Source organism: Sus scrofa, chromosome 2, assembly GCF_054392235.1.
Source record: "Sus scrofa isolate SSC_HxYL_T2T_F1_AM1 chromosome 2, Sscrofa_HxYL_maternal_Yorkshire_Landrace_v2.0, whole genome shotgun sequence".
NCBI classification, from domain to species: Eukaryota; Metazoa; Chordata; class Mammalia; order Artiodactyla; family Suidae; genus Sus; species Sus scrofa.
This window is the reverse complement of record NC_139384.1, coordinates 104,835,473-104,857,559: the sequence shown is the minus strand read 5'-3', so window position 1 is coordinate 104,857,559 and position 22,087 is coordinate 104,835,473. Positions and strand designations below refer to the sequence as shown.

Here is a 22,087-nt window from a genome sequence, read left to right as displayed (position 1 = left end):
CTGTCAGTATTCCAAATATGTGAGCAGGACTTGACAGGAAATGAAAATTTTGTCATGTGTTAAGCTGTAGAGAGGTTGGAGAGTTGCGTGAAGGGGGGGATTAAAGCTCTTGGATTAGCCCTTGTTTAGATTAATACTGTTTGACTCTGCCAGGAGCTTGTGGAACAGTCAGAAGAGAAGCCAAGATACAACATAGATATTTACAATGTGTTGATTTTTCACGCCCTCCCAAACATTGCCCAGTCTCCTTGGAGTTAAGCAGGGCTGTGTTACTAGTTCTGGCCGATGATGTTTCAGTAGAATTGATCTAACTCTTTTGGTAAAAGCCTAGAAAGCTTGTGTCTTTCACACCACTTCCCCTGCATTCTCTTCCCTTGCCACAGGAAGCCCTACAACTTTATTGCAGTGATGGTGCCATAAGAAGAGAGAACTTTTGTCATCCTGGGTCACTGAACAAGGACCAGACCTCTCCCAGCTAGCAAAATGAATAATCATCATGGGGAAGCAATTTTTTGTTTTGTTAAACTATTTGATTGGATAATTAGATTTTTTCCATCATTATTGTTATATTTTCCATGTCCTTGCTTATTCATTGTATCCAGAATGGACACACAAGGCGTTCTGGGTCAGAGATAGATTTCTCAGTCAGTTCTTCACAGTAAATAATATACGGGCCCTAGTCCTTACCTTAGAGTGGAACAATGGAAGCCATGTCAATTTTCCTATGTGAGTGGCCAAATGCTCTTAGGAAAGATGAGGAAAAATGATTTTTCTCTGATTATATAAAGGAAGAAGGCAGCTATTCCCCCTTTCCTTCTGTAAATAAAATCTCTCTAGGACCAGATGGCCCCTAAGAATCTTAGCTTTTAAAATCCACCTACCTAGAAAAGTTTTCAACTTCTGGAACTTTATCCCTTTCTGACATGTAAATTTCTACTGAGAGAGCCCTCCAGTCTTCTAGGTACTTTGGGACTTAACCTAGGAACCAAGCCCAGGCTCTAACCTTTTGGTCTTCCTGGAAGACAGAGAAGTTTTATCCTTTCAAATCAAATAAATGAAGTAGGCAAGTGACTACAGAACTAATTTTTATGGTATATGAAGATGCTTTTTACATTCTAAAAGAAATGAAAACCAACATTCCCTAACTTTATAGCATAGAAATTTCTGTGGCCCAAGAGGCTAGAGCAAGAACACAGAGAAATCCAAGGAAATATTATTTCTTCGCATTTATGATGGTCTGGGTTTGCCTTAATAATAAAAGGATTAAGGGTCAGACTAATATAACTAAAGAAAAAAACACTTAAATGAAAAAAGAGGGAGTTCCCACTGTGGTGTAGTAGAACTGAATCCAACTTAGTATCCATGAGGATGTGGGTTCCACCTCTGGCCTCGCTCATTGGGTGGGGGATCCAGCATTGCTGTGAGTGAGCTCCAGGTTGCAGGCTCAGCTTGGATCTCACTTTGCTGTGGCTGTGGTGTAGACTGAGCTGCAGCTCCAAGCTGAGGGAGTGCCCTTCACAAAAAAATGAAAAAAAATGAGCCTGAAAATGTAGCCTGCATATAAATTTTTAAGGCCTAAGCAAGTCAGGCCAAAGGTTTGGTTTAATATTCATCCAAAAACATTACGATGATTTTGATTTTGGAGGACTTGTTATCCAAAGGTGTCTATATATCAATTCAAATATTTCTAACAAGTGTCTGATATGTTCAAATGTGGCGGAGGCTCAAAGCAATAGTCTCTAGTGAAGAAAAAAACTTCCTTGGGATAAATTCTGAAAAAGCCATAGTCTCTAGAAGAGGCTGAGGACACTGATTCCTTGAAGTCTGACACAATTTTAGTAAAATGACTTAAAGTAACTTAACTACTTGGACCTAGCCTAGAATGTGCCTTTAGGGGACAAATATCTCCCCAGGCTTGGCTTCTGATGTCACAGTCACAAACTTTTCTCTAATGATGACCTCTAGAAGTTGTCAATCAAACAGACTCTAAATTCAACTTGGTATCTAAAGGACCAAGGGAAAGATTTTTTTTTTTTTCTTGTAAAAGCTAAAGTAAATCCCTTAAACTGAAGTTATATTATTAATTCATTAAGTAAAATTAAACAGAAATCTAAATATCAACTGTAAAATCTTTCTAAATGTGGATTCTAATCCAGGTTTCAAGGGGGATGTGAGGTTTCTTGAGGAATCAGGGTTTTAGGAATGTAAATTTTTGGTGTATCATGTGCCCAAAATTCCTCCTTTTATAAACAGAAAGCCTAGTAGAACACAAAATACGATAACATGAACTCTATCCATAACTTGAGTCTTTTCTTCTTGAATTTAGCTCAACACAGAGCCACAGGGCTCTATCTCTAAGGCCCTAATAATCTGCCTTGAGACTAGGCTTGCTGATGAAAATAATAAAAATAATATTTCTATTCCATAAAATCCACATCCTCAAAAAATTGAGGTAAATGAATAGTGACTGTATTTGTTATATCAATTGTGCATATCATTACAGCATTTCACATGATGTTTGTGTTTTCCTCACCTGTAATTTAGTTTGACATCTGGGAATGAATATCTGAAGCATACCTAGTTATAATTTTCCAGCTCGTAATAGTGTATAATTAAAGTATTTGTAGGTATTGTAAATTTAATTGACATATGAACAATATGCTTATGGATGATAAGCACACACTAATTTCCATATCAAAAACTGAAAGTAAATAAGAAGCTATTTTCCTTGTAAGTCTTTTGATAGAGCCTCTTTCAATGGCTTTACTTATTTTTTTCCTCATAATTATGTTATTAGGATAGATTTGGCTCAAAATAAGAGTATTTATCTTAGTCTTGATAAGATTCAAATGCAAGTTGAATACTGAAAACTGAATAGAAGGAACATTTAAATAATTTAGAAGACAAAAACAGAGAAATAAGTAAGAGTCAGAGGGTGTAGAGGCATAAAAAGGAAGTTATTTACAAAAGAAATACTTATTTTGGAGGGGAGGGAATGAGTGATTCCCTCTACTCTATGTAGAGCTAAGAGCGTCTGTAGCATAAGCTAGCTATGAATTTAAATGTCCATATGCTATTTAATGGATACAGTCCTTGGGCACACTTGGGTAGTCTCTGAGCCAGTTTCTTAATATGTAAAAAGCATCTTCTCTCTTTACCTCCTCCATTAAGAGCTAATTTACTAGGAAATCCTTGTCAAGAAATCCTATCGGCTCTACCTTCAGAATATATCTATGTTGCTCCCAGTCTCCAACATTATCCTTTGTCTAAACACTACAATATGATTCTCCTTTGCCTCCTGCTTCTAATTTCTATCCCTTCTGCCTGTTCTCAATGCTGCAGCCACAGTAAACCTTTGGAAATTAAAATCAGATAGTGTTACTCCTCTCCTGCAAAACATCAGTGACTTCCCTTCTTACTCAGAGTAAAAGCCATGCTTCTTAACAAAGGCTTACAAGGCTCTACTTGCCCTAGTCCCCAGTAACCTCTGTCTAACTAGGCTCTCTCACTGCTATGCTCTGGCGACTCTGACCTTTTTGCTATTCCTTGAACCCAAAAGACAAACTCTCGCCTTAGGAACACTCTTACCACAGATATCTCAAGTTTTTGCTTAAATATCACCTTCCTAATAAGGTCTACATTGACCAGTCTGTTTAAAACTATACCTTACCCCTCCCTCTCCTACTCACTATCCCTCTGCCCTGGTTCTATTTTTTTTCCCATGGCCCTCCAACTTCTAAGATACAATATAATTGGCTTATTATTTATTATCTCTCTCCCCCTCTTTTAGTATGTAAACTTAACAAAGGCAGGGATTTTACTTTGTTTGGTTCACTGATGTTTTTTGAGCTCCTAGAACGAGACATTGAACCTAGTAGGTATTCAATAAATAGTTGTTAGATGAATGAATGAATAAGTACATATGCAGAATGATACTATATTCTGGCATAGGTATTTCTAAACTTTCCTATTTATAAAATGTCATCAATGAAGTCCCACTGTATAGCACAGGGAACTATATCCAGACTCTTGGGATAGAACATGATAGACAATAATGAGAAAAAGAATATATGACTAGGTCACTTTGTACAGCAGAACTTAGCACAACATTGTAAATCAATTATACTGTAATAAAAAAAATTTCAAGTTATCAGTCCTCCCAATGTTCTCAATTATAAAATAAGCACAAAAGATACTATGTATATAAAAATTATAATGAGCTATATTTGTCACTTTCATTAATATGCTTGCTTTGAGACCTAAAACCCTAGGCCACCAACATTCATAGTTTCATTAGAAGCACGTTAGTAAATTCTTTGCATAACCTACTGTTACAAGAATATCCTAAAGAGATTAAGACTCTGTGAAAACACATACATAATCAGGGACAATGGCCAGTTTTAAGATCAAGTGAGTGAAGGAGGATCAGCAATAGCACCAAGAGGTGACAAAATATACTGAGATCTAAATAAGGTTTTCATCTTAGTTAACATTAAGTTTGGTTAACTGCATGATATATAGTAAAAAAAAAATATATTAATACCTCCTTGTATCTTGGCAAAGCAAACAATAAATAATGCGTGAAGATCCCAAAATTCGGTACTCACTTCTCAATAAAAATTAGTTAGTTTTGAATATTAAAACCAGGTACACTAAACTTCATAATTTGATATCAAAATTCTTATTTATTTATTTGTCTTTTTAGGGCTGCACCCATGGCATATGGAGGTTCCCAGCTAGAGGTCGAATTGGAGCTATAGCTGCTGGCTTAATCCACAGCCACTACAACATGGGATCCAAGCTGGGTCTGTGCTTTTAAATTTGGTTTTCTCTGACTATAACAAGCAAAGCCCACATTTATATTAACTTAATTCTTCCAGTAAATTTTCCTTTTGAGAAGGTGTGTACAGATTATGTTTACACCAATAAATTGTCATTCTCATTTATAATTAAGTCTTCTGGGTTTCTGGTTACCCCACACAAATAAAATGACAAAACTGAATGTTTAAACCTGATGTCTAGTTTCTGGATCCATGCACTCCTTACACTGGTGTAGACTCTCAGGAAACACAGACTGAGATGACCCACTAGTCTCTCTAACACATCCTAAGTGTAATTACAGTCTTTCATTAAGTTGCAGACCATAGTCTCCCTTCTCTAGGATGTTTTGTTTTTGTCTTTTTGCCTTTTCTAGGGCTGCTCCCATGGCATATGGAGGTTCCCAGGCTAGGGGTCAAATCTGAGCTGTAGCCACTGGCCTACATCAGAGCCACAGCAACTTGGGATCCGAGGCGTGTCTGCAACATACACCACAGCTCAAGGCAATGCCGGATCCTTAACCCACTGAGCAGGGACAGGGACCAAACCCACAACCTCATGGTTCCTAGTCAGATTCATTAACCATTGCGCCACGACGGGAACTCCTCCCTTCTCTAGGAGACGCTCATAAAATGTAATGTATGCATAAGATCAAACAACCATCAATTTTCTGATGTACTCTCTTGAAAAAATTGTGAGATATGTGTTTGAGTGTGCACACACACACAGATTAGGTTAAATGATTGAAGTATCTGCCTAAGTTATCCTTGAGACCAACTCAAAGATATATGTGTACATATACACATATATACACAGATATTAAATAACAAGTGTTGCCAAAAATTGTTTCTAAATCCACCAGATCTTGCTTCCATTCCTTTTTAACTATTATTTTTATTTCTTATAGGTTATATTTTAACAGTTTAATTTTAGCCTTTGGAAGTTTTTTGTATTCATATTGATGATTGATTTGACTCCCAGGCACTGAAGTCCTAAGTTTTGTCTTAATCAAAGACTCTAACAATGTGTTATTTTGGAGTTTATCATCACTACCTACAAACTACACAAAATATGTTGTCATAACAACCAAAGCTTAGTGGCTTAGTATTCCAGATTTTCAGATTTAATGTTTACGTCTAAGCAGTCTTTCTGCATTGCTTTAAACCACCTGTAAAATAAATGAAATGTTTACCTTGAGCATTAAAAAGGAATGCTTAAGTAATTTCCTGTAAATAAACATATCTGTGCAATTCATATGTTCCTACACATAAATGTATGAGTGTTTATCTATAATATATATGTAAATATATGCTCCGTATCTATATTACCTATCCTATTCCCCACAGCTCCATGACCTCAAATTCTGTACAACCCTAAAGACCCAATCACACTTTACAAAATTGTCTCAGTTACACTAGGTTCCCAGCTCCCCGGCTTTCGCAGCCTCATTTTTAGCACTAATTCTACCCTAATTTGTTACATGTAAGCGTCTATCTTTATCCTGGGTTTCTGCACTCCTGAAAGATGAAAAATAACACCTTTCTTAATATTTGTCTCAAAGACCAGTACTTATACCTTTAAGCATAGCACTTAAATAGATACTGAGTAAAACGAGTATGTCTTTGTCAAGCAACTCCTTGGGCAGTATACTGGAGTTCTGCTTCGGTGGAGTACTGACATCCTATGTACATATAAAAATGGAGCTGCCTTCGACTTTAGAGTTCAACATTCTTCATTAAATATTAAAATGAGCTCTCTCTAGAGTACTGCCTCTTATAGTCACTTGATTAACTATACTATAAAGCTATTTTATAATGCCAGAGAAAGTGCTAATTATTCAAGACATCAAAAGACTTTACCACAGGTCTTACAATGTAGGGGTCTTTAGATTTTAAGAGCAGAATCAATTAACTGTAAAGATAGAGGAGCCAGAATACTTTTCACATTGGTTGTCCTCTTAAAAAATTCTCTACTCTCATTTCTTTTTCATTCCAGTGTGAAGATCCAGTTTCTGCATTTTTCACATGTACAAGACATAACAGAATTGCTAAAGAATTTAATAAAGTGCATGTTTATAACTAGTCCATTACAGAAACAAGACAATTGGGGTAATGGGAAGTATTATTTTCCTGTATTTCATTATAAAGTATCTCCTATACTGAACACTCTATCCTTCCACTTTTCATGTTCTAACCCTAACTGATTACTCATAATACTTCCTCATTATTCTTCTTTGCCAGTTTCTCTTCCTACTAGGCCATGAGAAAGGCAGTCGCAAATTAATATTACCCTTGTAAACCACTTGCTCAGAATTGTAAAGGGCTTAGAACTACCATCAATCTCAACCTTAACTCACATCAGCTTTCCCTGCAAATCCCATCCCCACCCCATCAACACCTTTCCTCTTGGCCACACATATTAATCTAGGCTCAATTTAGGGTTCTGGATTAAGCCAAAGTCTTCTTCATATTTCCTGAAGTCTTACTTAATCTCATATCTTCAATATATTCATACTCTTCTCTATACTCTTCAGTTTAATTCACTTTCACAAACATTAATAGTACTTATGGTTTACCAGAAACTATGCTAAGAATACAAAAATATAAAGATGTAGCAGTTACCTTTAAAGGATACATCATTCTTTTCATCTTCCTTTGTCTTCTTTTCTCTACATGACACTTAAGATACTTCTGAAGAAAAAATGTTCTGATTCACCTCACCTGATGCTGTTCATGATTTTATTTCATATTCAATAGCTCTTCAATTGTATCATGTCATGTGTAACTTCTTAGGTCAGATTATCTCTGGGAAATGCTTTCAAACGCTTTAGCACTGATGGCTGTACTTATATTTCCTAAAATAACATCATTTAATAGATACATATTATTCATGTTTATGCTCCAAAACTTTCATATATAGGAATTACATACCCTATGAAGTTCTAGAAGAGACTAATCTATGGTGAAATAATGAGTTGTTGCTTTTGGGAGATTGAACAAGGATAGACAGGGAAGAGATTATGAAAGAATTTTCTAAGGTTAAGATCTGCATTATAAAGGTGTATTTATCAAAACTCATTAAACAGTTATTAAATTTTGTTCATTTCACAATATGTAAATTTTACATTTTTGTCTTTTGTTTTATATTTATCTCAACAGTTTGTCTTTCCTTCAATTCCTTCATTAAATTTCAGGCGAATCTATTCTTCCTTAGGCAGCTTGTAATTTCAAAGATCGTTTTGTCTTTTTTCTTAACGTTTGCCTGTTTGGTCAGTTCTTGTCTCACATCTCTCAGCCCCAATTCTTGTTCTAAGTTTTTGAATTTTTCAATTTAAGGTATCTTTTTTCCTTCAATGTCTGCAAATGTTTAAGAATATTTAATTCAGATTGGATTAAGATTTCTTCTGCTTCAAGATGGTATTTATTGGGAGCAGATTTTTCATCAAAGGAAACATTATGATCTAAATTTCTGATTTCTTCTTATAGTAACTTTGTATGAAGGCTTTCTGTCATAGGCTATTCACTTTGAAATACCATTTTCCTATACTAGTAATACAACTATATGTAGCCAGAGCAAAAGTCTGAGGCCAACTAGATTTTTTAGTTTAAAGGCATTCTCTTGCTTTGATATGGTGAAACATTACTGTTTGATTTTTTTTTTTTTTTTAATAAATGCTGCACTTGTTTTTGATGGGAGAGGGCTTGGTGTATTTCTGATCTTGTACTGTTTTTATAGGAAACAATTTCCTCCTCTTGCTTCTGTTTCTTCATTTACCAGCAAGCCTCCAAGGGTGCATCTTCTTGACACTTTCATTTACCCAAAAGTGGTGCCATTCTGAAACTCCTGCCTTGGGTTCTGCTCATTTTCAAGTTCCTTCCTTTCATTTTCACAGTAGTCAGTTCTCTGATCTCAAGTTGATTCTCAATATTTTCCTGCTGAGTGCAATTGACTTTTAAGAGTGATTTACCTGTATCTCAATATTCCCAGTCTCCCTACCTTCATTCCTCACTCAAATCCTCACTGATCCCAATCACATCTCTGCATAAGTCTCTCCTTGGGCACAGTTCTATATCTGAGTTTGCTGGCCTGAATGCTTATTTTTCTACTTACAAGTAATTTAAAATCTATCTCTTGGTATTTTGGGTTCCTGGACCCAATTCCAGTGTGTGTGTGTGTGCTTTTTGGGTTCCTGGACCCAATTCCAGTGTGTGTGTGTGTGGGGGGGGGGGGGGGTTTGGGTTCCTGGACCCAATTCCAGTGTGTGTGTGTGTGTGGGCTTTTTGGGTTCCTGGGCCCAATTCCAGTGTGTGTGTGTGTGTGTGTGTGTGTGTAGGCTTCCTCACACAAGCACTTCTCAAACACCAGCAGTGTTTCTGAAGATTCAATTCAATTCTGACACTATCCAGCGATAGCATCAGATTCCACAGGTAAAAGGCTCAGTCCCATAAGAAGTGAAGTCCCTTCACTTCAGTTGTTACCTGAGCTTCTGAATGACTATAACTTAGTTTCCCACCTCCTTGGGTTTGATAATTTGCTAGAGCAACTCAGAACTCAGGGAACCCTTTACTCACTAGACTATAAACTTATTACAAAGGTTATTAAAGGATACCAATCAACACCCAGATGAAGAGATACCTTGGGTGCAGTCAGGAATAAAGGAGCTTCTATCCTCCTGGAGCTTGGGACCCAGCATGGTGGCACCAGAAAGCATTCTGGTTCCTCAACCTATAAGCTCTCTGACCCTTGCTCCTTTGGAGGATTTTATGGAAGCTTCATTACACAGGCATGACTCATTAACTCATCAACCATTAGTGACTGATTTACCCACTAGCCCATTTTCCCTCTTCTGGAAATCAGGGAGTAGGAATGAAAGTTCTTGGTTTCCCCTGACAACTAGTCACTATCCTTAGGTAACTTCCAAAAGTTACATTCATCAACATAAACCTAGTTGTGGTGGAAAGGAGCTTGTTATGAATAATAAGACACCCATTTGACTTTCATGGCACTGAGGGATTTTCAGGAACTGAGGACAAGAGACCAAACACAACAAAATTTGGTCCCATTGTGCTTATGCCTCAGGAAATCGCAAAGATTTGGGGAGGCGTGAGCCAGGAACTGTGGATGAAGACAAAATACATTTGAGAAAAATGTTTTGGTTATTTGAATGACCAAATACATATGGATATTCCATAAATCACAATGTCTTATTAAAGGCACATGTTATGGGTAAATTTACATTTCCTATCAGTAATTTACTCTGGAAGACATGTGGAGAAATTTAGATTTATCTTAGTTTCAGTTGCTGTAAGAGAATTATCACTGACTGTGGTTCATAAGGAACAAAAATTTCTCAGTTTTGGAGGCTGGGGAGTTCAAGACCAAGGTGCTGGCAGACTTGGTTTCTGGTGAGGGCCTGGTTATATATGTATGTCTTCTTGCTATGTCCTCAAATGGGAAAAGAGGGCTAGGGTGCTGACCTGAAACAGCCTGCCAGATATTTCTCTACACAGTAAAGATGAGTTAATTCAGGATCAGCAGAGAATTGCAATTTGAGGTCTGCAGCCATGTTGAGCCATGTGCAAATATACACAAGGTAAGGAAACAGCACTTTTATGGAAAGAAAAAGGAAGCTAGGTGGGTTATAACAAACAAGGGCCCAGGCTTTTCATCAGCTGAGCCATTAACCACAAAATAAAGTCTTCTTCCTCTTGGGCTCAGCTACTGTCACAGAGAGTGAGAGCTCCTGTTTTGGTCTCCCAACTCTATTTAGTCGAGGTTTATATTTATTAAATTTTTTTACAAAGGTTCTCTTTTTTAAGAGCACTAATTCCATTCAAGAGGGTTCCAATATCATATCTAATCACTCGCCAATGCTTGACCTACAAATACCATCACATTAGAGATCAGGTTTCAACCTGAGAGTTTGAGGACACAAATACTGTCTGTAGCATTAAGTCCCCACCCTTTTTTCTGTGATAACTTGAAGATATTTGGAATTTTCTAAAGTCCCAACATTTTTTCCCCATATTAATTCCCATAATGACAAACACTGGAATCCAACATCTTGCTGTGAACTCATCCTATTATGAGCATCAGACAGTATTGTTGGTAATACTATAATTGAGAGCAATGCCCCCCAAAGCTTACACTGTTAAGAAAAAGCATTTCAGGGAGTTCCCGTCATGGCTCAGTGGTTAATGAATCTGACTAGGAACTATGAGGTTGCAGGTTTGACCCCTGGCCAGATCCTTAACCCCTGGGGGTTAAGGATGTGGTGTTGCTGTGAGCTATGGTGTAGGTCACAGACGCAGGTCAGATCCCGTGTTGCTGTGGCTCTGGTATAGGCTGGCAGCTACAGCTCTGATGAGACCCCTAGCCTGGGAACCTCCATATGCCACAGAAGTGGCCCCAGAAATGGCAAAAAGACACAAAGACAAAAAAAAAGAAAAAGCATTTCAGGATTTCAAATCTTATTTTTGATTGGTAAAAGTGATACTCAGGTTAAACATTTTCAACTCAGCTCCAGTGTTATGACCTACTTAATTTCTGATGGTGGGAAAAACCATGGCTTCCCAAATAGGTAGATATGAAGGCAAGGACATCAACGAGTGGTTCAGTAGCTGAGAAGGGAAAATATGACCAGTGAAGCAACAAAAATTGCCATCTTTAGCTCAAAATGTGAAATACTGGTAATTTCATATGGTTCAACTTAATATATGCACTTTCCGAGCAAAGTGTGTTTGATTTTGGTAGTTAGCATGACAGCCTGAGCATGAAGAGATTTCATATTACATAGTTTATAGATAGAACAGCATTGAGCAAACCTCTCAGAATATAAAGATGAGGAATTTTTTAATAGTAATTTGAACAAATTAATGTTAAGATGTTAAGTCTGATAAATTTAACAACATATATTTACTAGTCATCAGGAAAGAATTTCCTAGACTAGCTCCTTATAAACAGGAAATGCTATTAAACCCAATCAGTATTCATCCCACCTATCTAAATATAGCTGTTGAAAGCCTAATATTTACCTGGCATTGTACCAACTTTTGGAGTCTAGCAAAGAAAACACACAAAGCTTATTCTAAAAGGTATAGAGCCCATTAAAATCTTGAATAATCATTTATTATCAGTAATTATGTCTTTTGTCAGAACTGGGAAAACTGGGAGGAGATGAATTTCAGCTGAAAAAGCCAAATTTGAGATGACTTTGTGCAGGAATGCTACATAGAGTTGTGCTGTTTTCTTATGTAACATATACAAAGAAGTTGAATGGACAAGGGAGCGAGTGTACCCTTGCAAGAAGCTGTGTTCATCTGGGAGAAGGGACTCATTTTTCTAATTTTTACAAAGATGTCCACTGGCTAAGTGGGATCCATCAAAACGAGATAAGGTAGAAATACCTAGTATGTAGCTACTCAAAACTGCAGCTCTAAAAACCACTCGGAAGGCCTAAAGTTATTTATCTCCATCATTCTGGGCCCCGTCCACACAGGCTAAAAGGAAATCTTTCCTACTACGAAGACTGTGTGGTTTTAGAAATTGTAGATACAATTCATTGTAAATTGGAAGAGTACTTAGATGACTGAGGTAGTAAGAGTTCTACAACTGAAGATTCGGCAATATACAGATGTAATCTTTTTTTAAGGTCATATGGAATACCCCAGTATTTCAGTGAAGGTAGGCAGCCTTGTTGCAGTAACAATCCCAAACCCCTAGGGCTTGCAACAATGAGAAAGCTTCTTGCTCATTCTATACATCTGACAAAGGGCTGTACTCACTAGTCTCTCAGGGACACAGGTTAATGAAGGCTATATCCTAGCAGCAGGAGTGAGGGAACTTGGTGAACTGTATATGATGAAGTAACACACACCATTTCAACTTACATTTTCATTTGCAAAGGAAAAGGAGTTCAACCCTGTCATGCATACAGAAATAAAACTGGCATATCCTTGCAAAGCACTAAGGACTACTAAACCACGTTAGACAAAGACTCAAATGTAGATTTATAGAAAATAGCTATCTTCCTTCTGGTCTACAAAATTTCACTTGCCATGAAAATAAAGCATTATTTCATAATGGATGAAAATTTTTTATTATTTAGTAGGGAGAAATTATTTCCTATTCAAAAGAGACAGAGAAAAAAGAGCATTTCTCCTCTTTTCTAAAATGAGCTTATTCTTAAATTATATTTTAAAGACCTGTGTTGTACTCTATTTATTGGATACACTAAAATAAAGGTTTATTACATTTTGACATTTAGGTCCATCTTCTCAATATACTTTTAAGAACAGCTGCGGTGGGTTTTGTACACCCCAGTCACTTTGTTCTCCCTTTCTACTAGAATGCTGACTTCTTTCAGTTTCCATTCATCCCTCATTAAGGCTTAAAAGAAAATACTAATTGCTCAAACTGTGGCAACTGCCATTTCCCTTGCTGGTATTTAGAAATGGATACATAAACTCTGTGTCTAACAAGTGGTAAAATAAACTGCTAGTGGGTTTCTGGGAAACCCTTCTTCACTCTTAACAATAACTTGAAAAAGAAAATTTTCTCACTGGATATTGTTGAATCTGTATGGGATGCCTGGAACTCTATCAGCCATTTTATGAGGAAGAAATAGTTTAAGGACAAACAGAAGACAGAATGCACTTAAATTCACTGAAAACTATCTTTTGTTATGTAAAACAATACATTCCCTAATCCTTTAAGCCAGTGCTTCTCAAAACAGGACCAACAGCTAGTGCCAGAAAATAAATCAATACATACTTTCTTTCATCAAAGGTTATCTACAAAAAGTAACACTGCGGTCATTGACAGAGCTGTTATATTATGGCAGAAAATCAAACTCAAATAACCCAGTTTTTGTCTCCAACAACTGGATTATTTGGTGGAAGAACTCAAAGTTACCTAGATGAATTCACTTAATTCAGCACACATTGACATACATAATTAGGAGGCCTAAGGTTTGCTCTTGCTAGGTAATTTTGCTATTCTTGGCTTCAACTCAATAATGCCAATACATGTTCATGGACCACTTAAATTATACATGTAGGATACATGTGTAAAAACTTCCATCTCAGAAAAATTGCAAGTTGGCAGGGCAGACAGGAAAGGAAATCAGTAATTAAAGCACATGCTGAGATAATTATATAGCTGTTCACTGTGTTTTAGACTTGTGTTTCATGCTTGGGATAACGGGAAGAATTCAGGAAAATTTTACAGAAGGTGGCACCTGAGCCAGGACATGGAGGAGGCTCACAAAACTCCTGGGGCTGTGGTCAGCAAAGGCTAAAACCATATGAAAATAACTAAATGCCATGCTCAGGAGCTAGAATTTTACCAATGGTGACAGCTTATCATATGATCAAACCTGCATTTTGGACATGGTTACTGTTGAAATATTTACTGGATAGCTGATTAGAACTATAGCCAGACTAAGTTATTGAAAATACCAATCTAGGGAGTTGCTGTTGTGGCACAGCAGAAATGAATCCAACCAGTATCCATGAGGATGTGGGTTCGATCCCTGGCCCAGCTCAGTGGGTTAAGGATCTGGCATTGCCTTGAGCAGTGGTATTCGTTGCAGATGCAGTTCGGTTGTGGCCTGGCTGTGGTGTAGATCAGCAGTTGCAGCTGATTTGACCCCTAGCCTGGGAACTTCCATGGGAATGGTCCTAAAAAGCAAAAAGAAAGAAAAGAGAAAGAAAAGAATCAATTTATATCTGCAAAATGGCTTTGGGATTAACTAAATTTACTCAATGACCATTTTAGTTCCTCCATCTCACTTGTTTTCAGTCGAATTAAGCACTCTATTTTAGTCTTCAAGACTACCCTAAATTAGTTACTGTGATGTAACAGGAAATTGAAGCAGATAGTCTCTTGTTGAAATGAAATGTGGCCAAGCCTAGCTTTGAATCCAAGCAAGCCTTGCTTCTTGGGCAAAATAGAGGATATTCTCATTTTTCCCCCTTACGTTAGCCACAGCTACCCTAGTATTACTGGCAGCAACAATACTGGCTTTTCTTAAAAATGATTCTTGGGTTCTGGAACCCAACCAAAATCCCCATTTGAGTATCCTGGATTCATGGAAGCCCCTGCGCTAGGTACACTTTACTTAGCCTAACTCAGTTTCACTTAAGTCTGTATGGGGACATCCAGGGTAATTCTTTCCAAGACAATCTGGATTTTTATGAGAATCTTGTGGATCTAAGTGTTGGCTTGAATTTTTAAAAACCACTATGGGGGAAAATATACACATAAAAACTAAAAAAACATTCTGTGGTGGTTTTAAAATTCAAACCAACACTTAAACTGGATGGAATCACAGGCTTATATGAAACATGATGGTTAATTTTACATGTCAAGTTGACTGGGCCATAGTGTGCAGATACCTGGCCAAACATTACTTTGAGTATTTCTGTGGTGTTTCTGGGGTGAGATTACCATTCAAACAGTTTCAGTAAAACTTACTATTCTCCATGTGGGTAAACTTCATTCAATTAGTTGAAGACATTAATAGAAAAACACAGATTCTCCTAGTGCATGGTTCCAACTAGAACAGAAATTCTTCCCCGGGTCTCCAGCCTACCTAACAGAATTCTGACAAACCTTCACAACTGCCATTAAGCTATTCCTTAAAATAAAATCTCTCAACAGACACGTTATTGGTTGTTTCTCTAAAGAACACCCAAACGAAAACTAAAGATGTCTGGCCTCTATCACTCGACACACTTACATACCAACAGTGAGCCTGCTGAAGCCCTTTTATGGAGATGGGGTAAACTGCATTCTTTACCCCAGTACAGCAAAGGGAGGTTTTCCTGATTCATCTTTACATGTGTACCACCCAAATACTTTAACTCAAATCAGAAAAACAAATTTAATTAATGACATTTTCTACCTATAACCTATAAAATAGCTATAAAATACTAAGTTACTGTTGATACTTTATGTATTTTAAACCAGAAAAACAATCATTCATTTAGGATTTGCCAGCACTTACAATGTTTTTACATAGATCTATATGAATCTCAAAATAAGGAAGCTCTATTACTATTTCCTCCAAGAAAACTCAAGACTAAAACTATAATTTAGGAAAAATTTGAACCAAGAATTTGGAATTATTTTATAAACCCTCAACTCTTACTCATTATATAGAAAAGCTCCCGAAACACAGAATGAGTCATCAATGGATAATCAAAAAACAATACACAAATACTTGGAATACTTGGGACAAAGTCATTAAGACTAAGTTGCATCCATATTTCTAAGTAGTTGCCAGGTGGTTACTGAAGAGCCTAAAGACAAATATTCCAAGTGACCAAACTGGGATTACAATATTCAGTGTATAATTACTTTCCCCCCATCCTAATATAAAGCCCTAGGAACTATGTCATTACATTTTAAGTGGTAAGCATTTCACTACTCATAAAATAAACTTTATTTATTAATACAATTACTGACCAGAACCAACTTTTTACCCATTTCTAGTAATTACTAGTCAACACAGTACTAGTCAAAGCTCCAGAATAAATTGGGAGTATTTCCTATACTGTCTCACATGCTAGTATATTCCACTTCAAAAAATTCTTTCATTCAGTCTAAGTAATACTAATACTAATTGATAAATGTGGTCAGTAGCACATTTATCAATTCAAAAACTTCAGATTTAGGGTACACGTCTAGAGGAAAATGAAGCTCTTGCACTTATATATTTAATCAAGAAGCTAATAATGGAATATTACCCAAATAAAAAGCACACGCTCAACTATTATGTTCCATTATTTCCAAGAAGCATTGAGGATTTATGCCATAACTTTATTTACAAACATATCCAGTATGCTGAGTTCAAGAATTTGATCCTTTTTCAGAGACTGCACCTCTTAAAATGCTCCTCTTCACATCTGCGAATAAAAAAATGTTAAAAAAAATCATTCATTTAACAGAAACACATTAATGTGCCATTAAAGTCTATCCATCAGTTTAAGACTGGTACATCAGAAAGCGTTTACAGTATCACGACTTTATTCATACTGATTTGCTTCATCACATGCACCAGAATCTTTACAAGTAAGATCTTGGCTAACTCGTTTCCGTTCTAAACTATGACAAATCTTTTTTTTTCAAAGTATATTTTGGAATTTATTCCAATTATCCCTTTAAGCATTGCTTTTGATGACATTTCTGATTACAATTAAACTAAATAAATCCTTTCTTTTCACTCAGGGAATCTGCTAATCTGGATGCACTCAAGATTCTTTCAGGTATAACTAACATACTGCCCTCAAGACAGTTTCTATAACTTTACCTCAAGAACCTGAAATCTGGAACAAGACTGCCTGGACAAAAATCCTGCCCTACCATCACTAGCTGTGGGATGGATACTGAGCAACTAAATTTTTTTTTTTTGGTCTCTAATCAAGTTAACATCATCTGTCTCAGACCCTTGCCAAGAAGCTTATTAACAAAGTGTGCATAACAGAGGCACTCAATAAACACTGGATTTCAAAAAAAAAAATTGTTTCATTTGTTTATAGGCTTAACCTGTCTCCACCAATGCCATCCCCACACTTAACTTCAGGAATCACAAAAGAGAGTAATGTATCCGTGGGTATTTGGTGGGGGGGTCAGTTAGGGAAGAAATAAAAAACACAGTGAATATTAAAAACCCGTTAATTCCGAGTTCCCATTGTGGCTCAGCTGTAACGAACCCAATCAGTATCCTTGAGGATTCCGGTTCAATCCCTGGCTTTGCTCAGTGGGTTAAGGATCCAGCTGAGGCTGTGGCTTACGCAAGCAGCTGCAGCTTGGATTCCACCCCTAGCCCAGAAACTTCCATATGCTGCAGGTGCAGCCCTAAAAAGCAAAATTAAAAAAGAAAAAAAAAAAAACCCATTCATTATTTACCTGTCTCATGGATTATTTTTTAAGCAGTTGGTGTCTTACTATAAAGAAAGGTGCAGCAAATCCAGATCCAAAGTACAGAGTCATCATAGCTAGTAACCGCCACTTATTTTCCACTGAAAATGGCAAATTCTGTTGGGGGAAAAGTGAACAAACAACAAAAACTGAACTTTAAAATCTGACCTTAATTTTACAGATCAAAATTAATTTCTACATAACCAAACTATACATTATATATCATAATCATGACATCTTTTTAAACATTATCTTTCAAATCCTATAACCTTCATCACACAAAATTCTAAAAAGCAAAAATATCTGGCTTTACTGATGAGCTCTACCTCTTTATACCCTTTCTCGGCTTATTAATGCCAGGCTTCATGTAACCCTCTGGGGCCCTTACTGCTAACTACCTAATTTTAATATACTTAATATAATCAGGTATTCCTGATTTTTATCAAGTGTATTTATTTACACTTGATGATAAAACCAGCTTTTCCAGCAAGGAGGGAGGATTAGTACTTGTAACTTAGCAAACTAGTCGGCGAAGACCCACACCACAGGCCCTCGTATCCTCAAGTTTTCGATGACCTTCACGTCCAGTCCGGTGACCTCTAACTAGTCTTTAGGCCACAACACCTGCAGCTAGGGCGTGCAAAGTCCTCCAGATCTTGAAGGACGGGGTGGAACGAAAAGGGGTACTGAAGGAGCGCTAGGGCGTGGTAAGGCCTCTGGCTTTACGAACTCCTTCCTTTTCGCGGCTATGGCGCGCAGTCCGGGCCCTGAGCTTTCTCTCTAGTCCTTGGGGGACATGGAAAGCTAGTCCACGTCCCAGCCCATATTCTCGGTTTCCAATCTCCCTTACCACGGCCCACAGGCGGCCTTGTAGTTCAGCCAGTCGCAGGAGGTGACCCCTACCCAAGGAAGCCAGGCCCTTTACGTACTAACCTTCCCTGGACCCTCCTCATAGTGGCTCCTACGGACCACAGAGGTTGTGAACCTCCGAATACTCTGTCCCAACATTGCGCTGTTGCAAGCTCTGCGAAAGGTGCAGAGACTGAAGGCAAAAGAAATGGCGACGCAGACTGAAGCCTCCCTTTCGACCTTGCTCCCCTGCGTGAAAGGACCGAAAGGGAAGATGGGAAATGGGCAGAGCTCTCGGAAAACGCGACTGCGCGGCTCTCTCGGAGGATTGTGGGAATTGTAGTTCAGATACCCGCGGTCCCTTGTCAGCCCTGGAGGGTTGTGGGAAATGCAGTCTTCCTCCAGGTTTCGGTAGGGTGAGGCTTTTCCGAAGAGCGGTGCTTCTCTCAGACCAGAGTTCTTGGGGCCTGTCTCTGAAGCAATTTTACTGAAATTAGCGAAGCAGTTTCACTATGTGTATTCTAGCTCATGGAACAGGAAGATAAGCTCTCCCTATTCTTTTTTAGTGACTAGATGTGTATTCTAGCTCATGGAACAGGAAGATAAGCTCTCCCTATTCTTTTTTAGTGACTATCTGCTAAGTGCCTATGATTTGCAGCCAGCTGGCAGAGATGTTATGCTATGATCTCACTGGAAGCAAAAAAAGCATAAGCACAAGTAACCAAATGTGAAGTATAAAGGATGTCAGGAAAAAAACTGAGTCGAACTGCGAAAGGAAGGATGGCCAAAGATATCGAGAACTGAAGAAAACAGAAGTAGGGATAGGTGGAAGAGAAAACTCAAGGCCAACCTGAGTACAGCATGTTGGGATTGTGGAAGAGAAAGCAGCCACATGTACCTTGAGCCAGCCAGGACTAGAAATTGGTGTTCTCCTGTTGAACCCAAACAATAGCACAGAACGTGCACATCAAAGTTACTTTTGGCAGTGGTAGCTATTGAAAATAATATCACTCTATTATATCTGAACATAAATAAAACATGAACATTGTCAAGTCACAAAAATGACCAAACATCACCATCTGCAGTCAATATGATGACTTTTGTGTCTTTACCAATTACAACGTTAACTTTGGACTTATCTTTCTTTCTTCTAAGTTAAATTTAGTAATATAGCCAAAGCTTTGAAAAACTAACCCAAATCCTTTAAGTTCTAACACCTTACTGAGGTCCCCAGGGTTCCTGTGTGTATCAAGCCTCTCCTATTACAATGAGTAATAAACCCAGCTTCTTCAGTTATAGATGTATTCCTGGGAGTCTGACTAGTGGGTACTGGGAAGAAACTAGTTGTAAATGAGGTTGGGAAAATAGTATTAGGTTAGATTGTGAAGGGCCCTGCGAACTTAAGTTTTATGTTATTTTTGTCTTTTTTTTTTTTTTAAGGGCCACACCACAGCATATGGAAGTTCCCAGGCTAGGGGCTGAATGGGAATTGTAGCTGCTGGCCTACACCACAGCCATAGCAACAACACCAGATTCAAGCTGTGTCTGCAAACCACACCACAGCTCATGACAATGCTATATCCTCAACCCACTGAGCAGGGCCAGGGATCAAACCCACATCCTCATGGATACCAGTTGGGTTCGTCACTGCTGCACTATCACTGTATCTCCAAGATTTATGTTATTCATCTGGAAGGGTGTATGTTGCTTCAGAGGGCTCACTTACATGCAGTAAATAAACAACGTCAAATAAGATCTGTCTTGCTTGGAAAACTAGGTAAAAGTGTAGGCTTTAATCTTTCTTTATCTTTTGAAAGAGAAAAGCCATGTTTCACTGTGACTTAAACCTTTTTAAAAAGTGAGTAGGTTTTATTTCTACAAGTAACTTGCATGTAATACATAACCGGTATTCTCCTTTTAACTGATAGAGGACATTCAATTTTTTTTTTTTTAAGCCCCTAGTGTCTTTATGTACTAAAGGATTCTGATTTAACTGTAATTGGGAAGTGTTTTCATGGGTAATAGTTAATGTTTTCTAGATTCTCTTTTTCAATTTAATGTAAGTAATTTCTCCTATATATCTGATTCATTGTTACTTCTAATTCACATTAACTGATTCTCCTTTGTGTATCTGGCTCTCAGCTAATTCCAAAGAAAACTGCAGGAGAGATTCTAGCATATGGTTTTGCAATTGTCTGCCTCCTTATTTGTCCTGTGACAAATTAAAGACAGCAGCAAAAGCACTATTCACAATAGCCAAGACATGGAAACAACTTAAATGTCCACTGACAGATGAATGGATTGAGAAGATGTGGTGTATATACACAATGCAATACTATTCAGCCATAAAAAAGAACAAAATAATGCCATTTGCAGCAACATGTATGCAACTAGAGACTCTCATACTAAGTGAGTCAGAATGAGAAAGACAAATATCATATGATATCACTTACATCTAGAATCTAATATATGGAACAAATAAACCCATTCACAGAAAACAAACTCTTGGATTTGGAGAACAGACTTGTGGTTGCCAACGGGGAGGAGAAAGTGGGATGGACTGGGAATCTGGGGTTAATATATGTAAACTATTGCCTTTGGATTGGGTAAACAATGAGATCCTGCTGTATGGCACTGGGAACTGTATCTTAGTCACTTATGATGGCACATGATAGAAATAATGTGAGGAAAAGAATGTATATATGTATGTGTGACTGGGTCACTTTCCTGTACAGTAGAAAATTGACAGAACACTATAAATCAGCTATAACGGAAAAAATAAAAATCATTTTAAAAAAAGATAGCAACAAATTATTTTTATCAGGAGATGGAGGTCTGTGCTTTTTGAAGCTGAATCTGGGTGGACACTCTGTGACTATTTTGACCAAGAGAATTTGGCATACATGATGTTGTGCCAGTATCCTGGCCAGTTCTTTTGATACTGACAGCTTCCTTTCCTGTATTTTTGATCATTTGCCCTTGAAATTCTGAGTGTTATGTAAGAAGTCTGAATACTCTGCTGGAAACTCCTCTTTCTGAATACTCTGCTGGAAACTCCTCTTGGAGAGTACTCGAGAATCCACCAAGAGGAAGTAGGGAGTCAACTCAGGTATTAGGTATATGAGTGAAAGCTATCTTGGACTCTCCAGTCCAGTCCAGCTGCATGCTGAATATCATTGAGTGACCCCAGTCAATGCTGTGTAGAGAAGAGTTGCCCAGTTTAATCATGCCCAAAATGCTGATCTACAGATTTTTAAGACATAATTAAATGATTGTTCTTTCACACCATTAAGTTTGGGTAGTTTGTTATGCAATAGTAATAACTGGAACACCTGTAAGTAACACAGCTGCTTTATTAGGGGAATCATCTACCGTGAGAAGAACATATTTTCCTCATCAGCAGGCCATACATTTGGGAATTTGGCTGTTTCATTTAAGATATGTATCTTGGTTTAATACATATCTTTCTCTTAAATCATGCTTCTGTGATAATTTT

At 37.5% G+C, this 22,087-nt stretch overlaps 1 protein-coding gene and 1 non-coding gene across 3 annotated transcripts; both read right to left on the bottom strand.

The window, feature by feature from the left end:
* Positions 1-11,653: 11,653 nt before the first annotated feature.
* COX7C (cytochrome c oxidase subunit 7C) lies at positions 11,654-18,852 on the bottom strand. Of its 2 annotated transcripts, XR_014834706.1 has the most exons (4): positions 18,676-18,852; positions 17,731-17,859; positions 16,569-16,727; positions 11,654-14,498 (listed from the first exon to the last, which is right to left on the bottom strand). XR_014834706.1 is itself a non-coding variant. In NM_001097474.1 (3 exon segments), coding segments are annotated over 2 exon segments (192 nt in total). In that variant the 5' UTR covers positions 18,751-18,852; the 3' UTR covers positions 16,599-16,727; positions 17,731-17,742.
* LOC146405627 (small nucleolar RNA Z39) lies at positions 16,817-16,879 on the bottom strand. The gene has a single exon (XR_014839245.1). It is a non-coding gene; the product is annotated as a small nucleolar RNA Z39 (small nucleolar RNA).
* Positions 18,853-22,087: the final 3,235 nt, after the last annotated feature.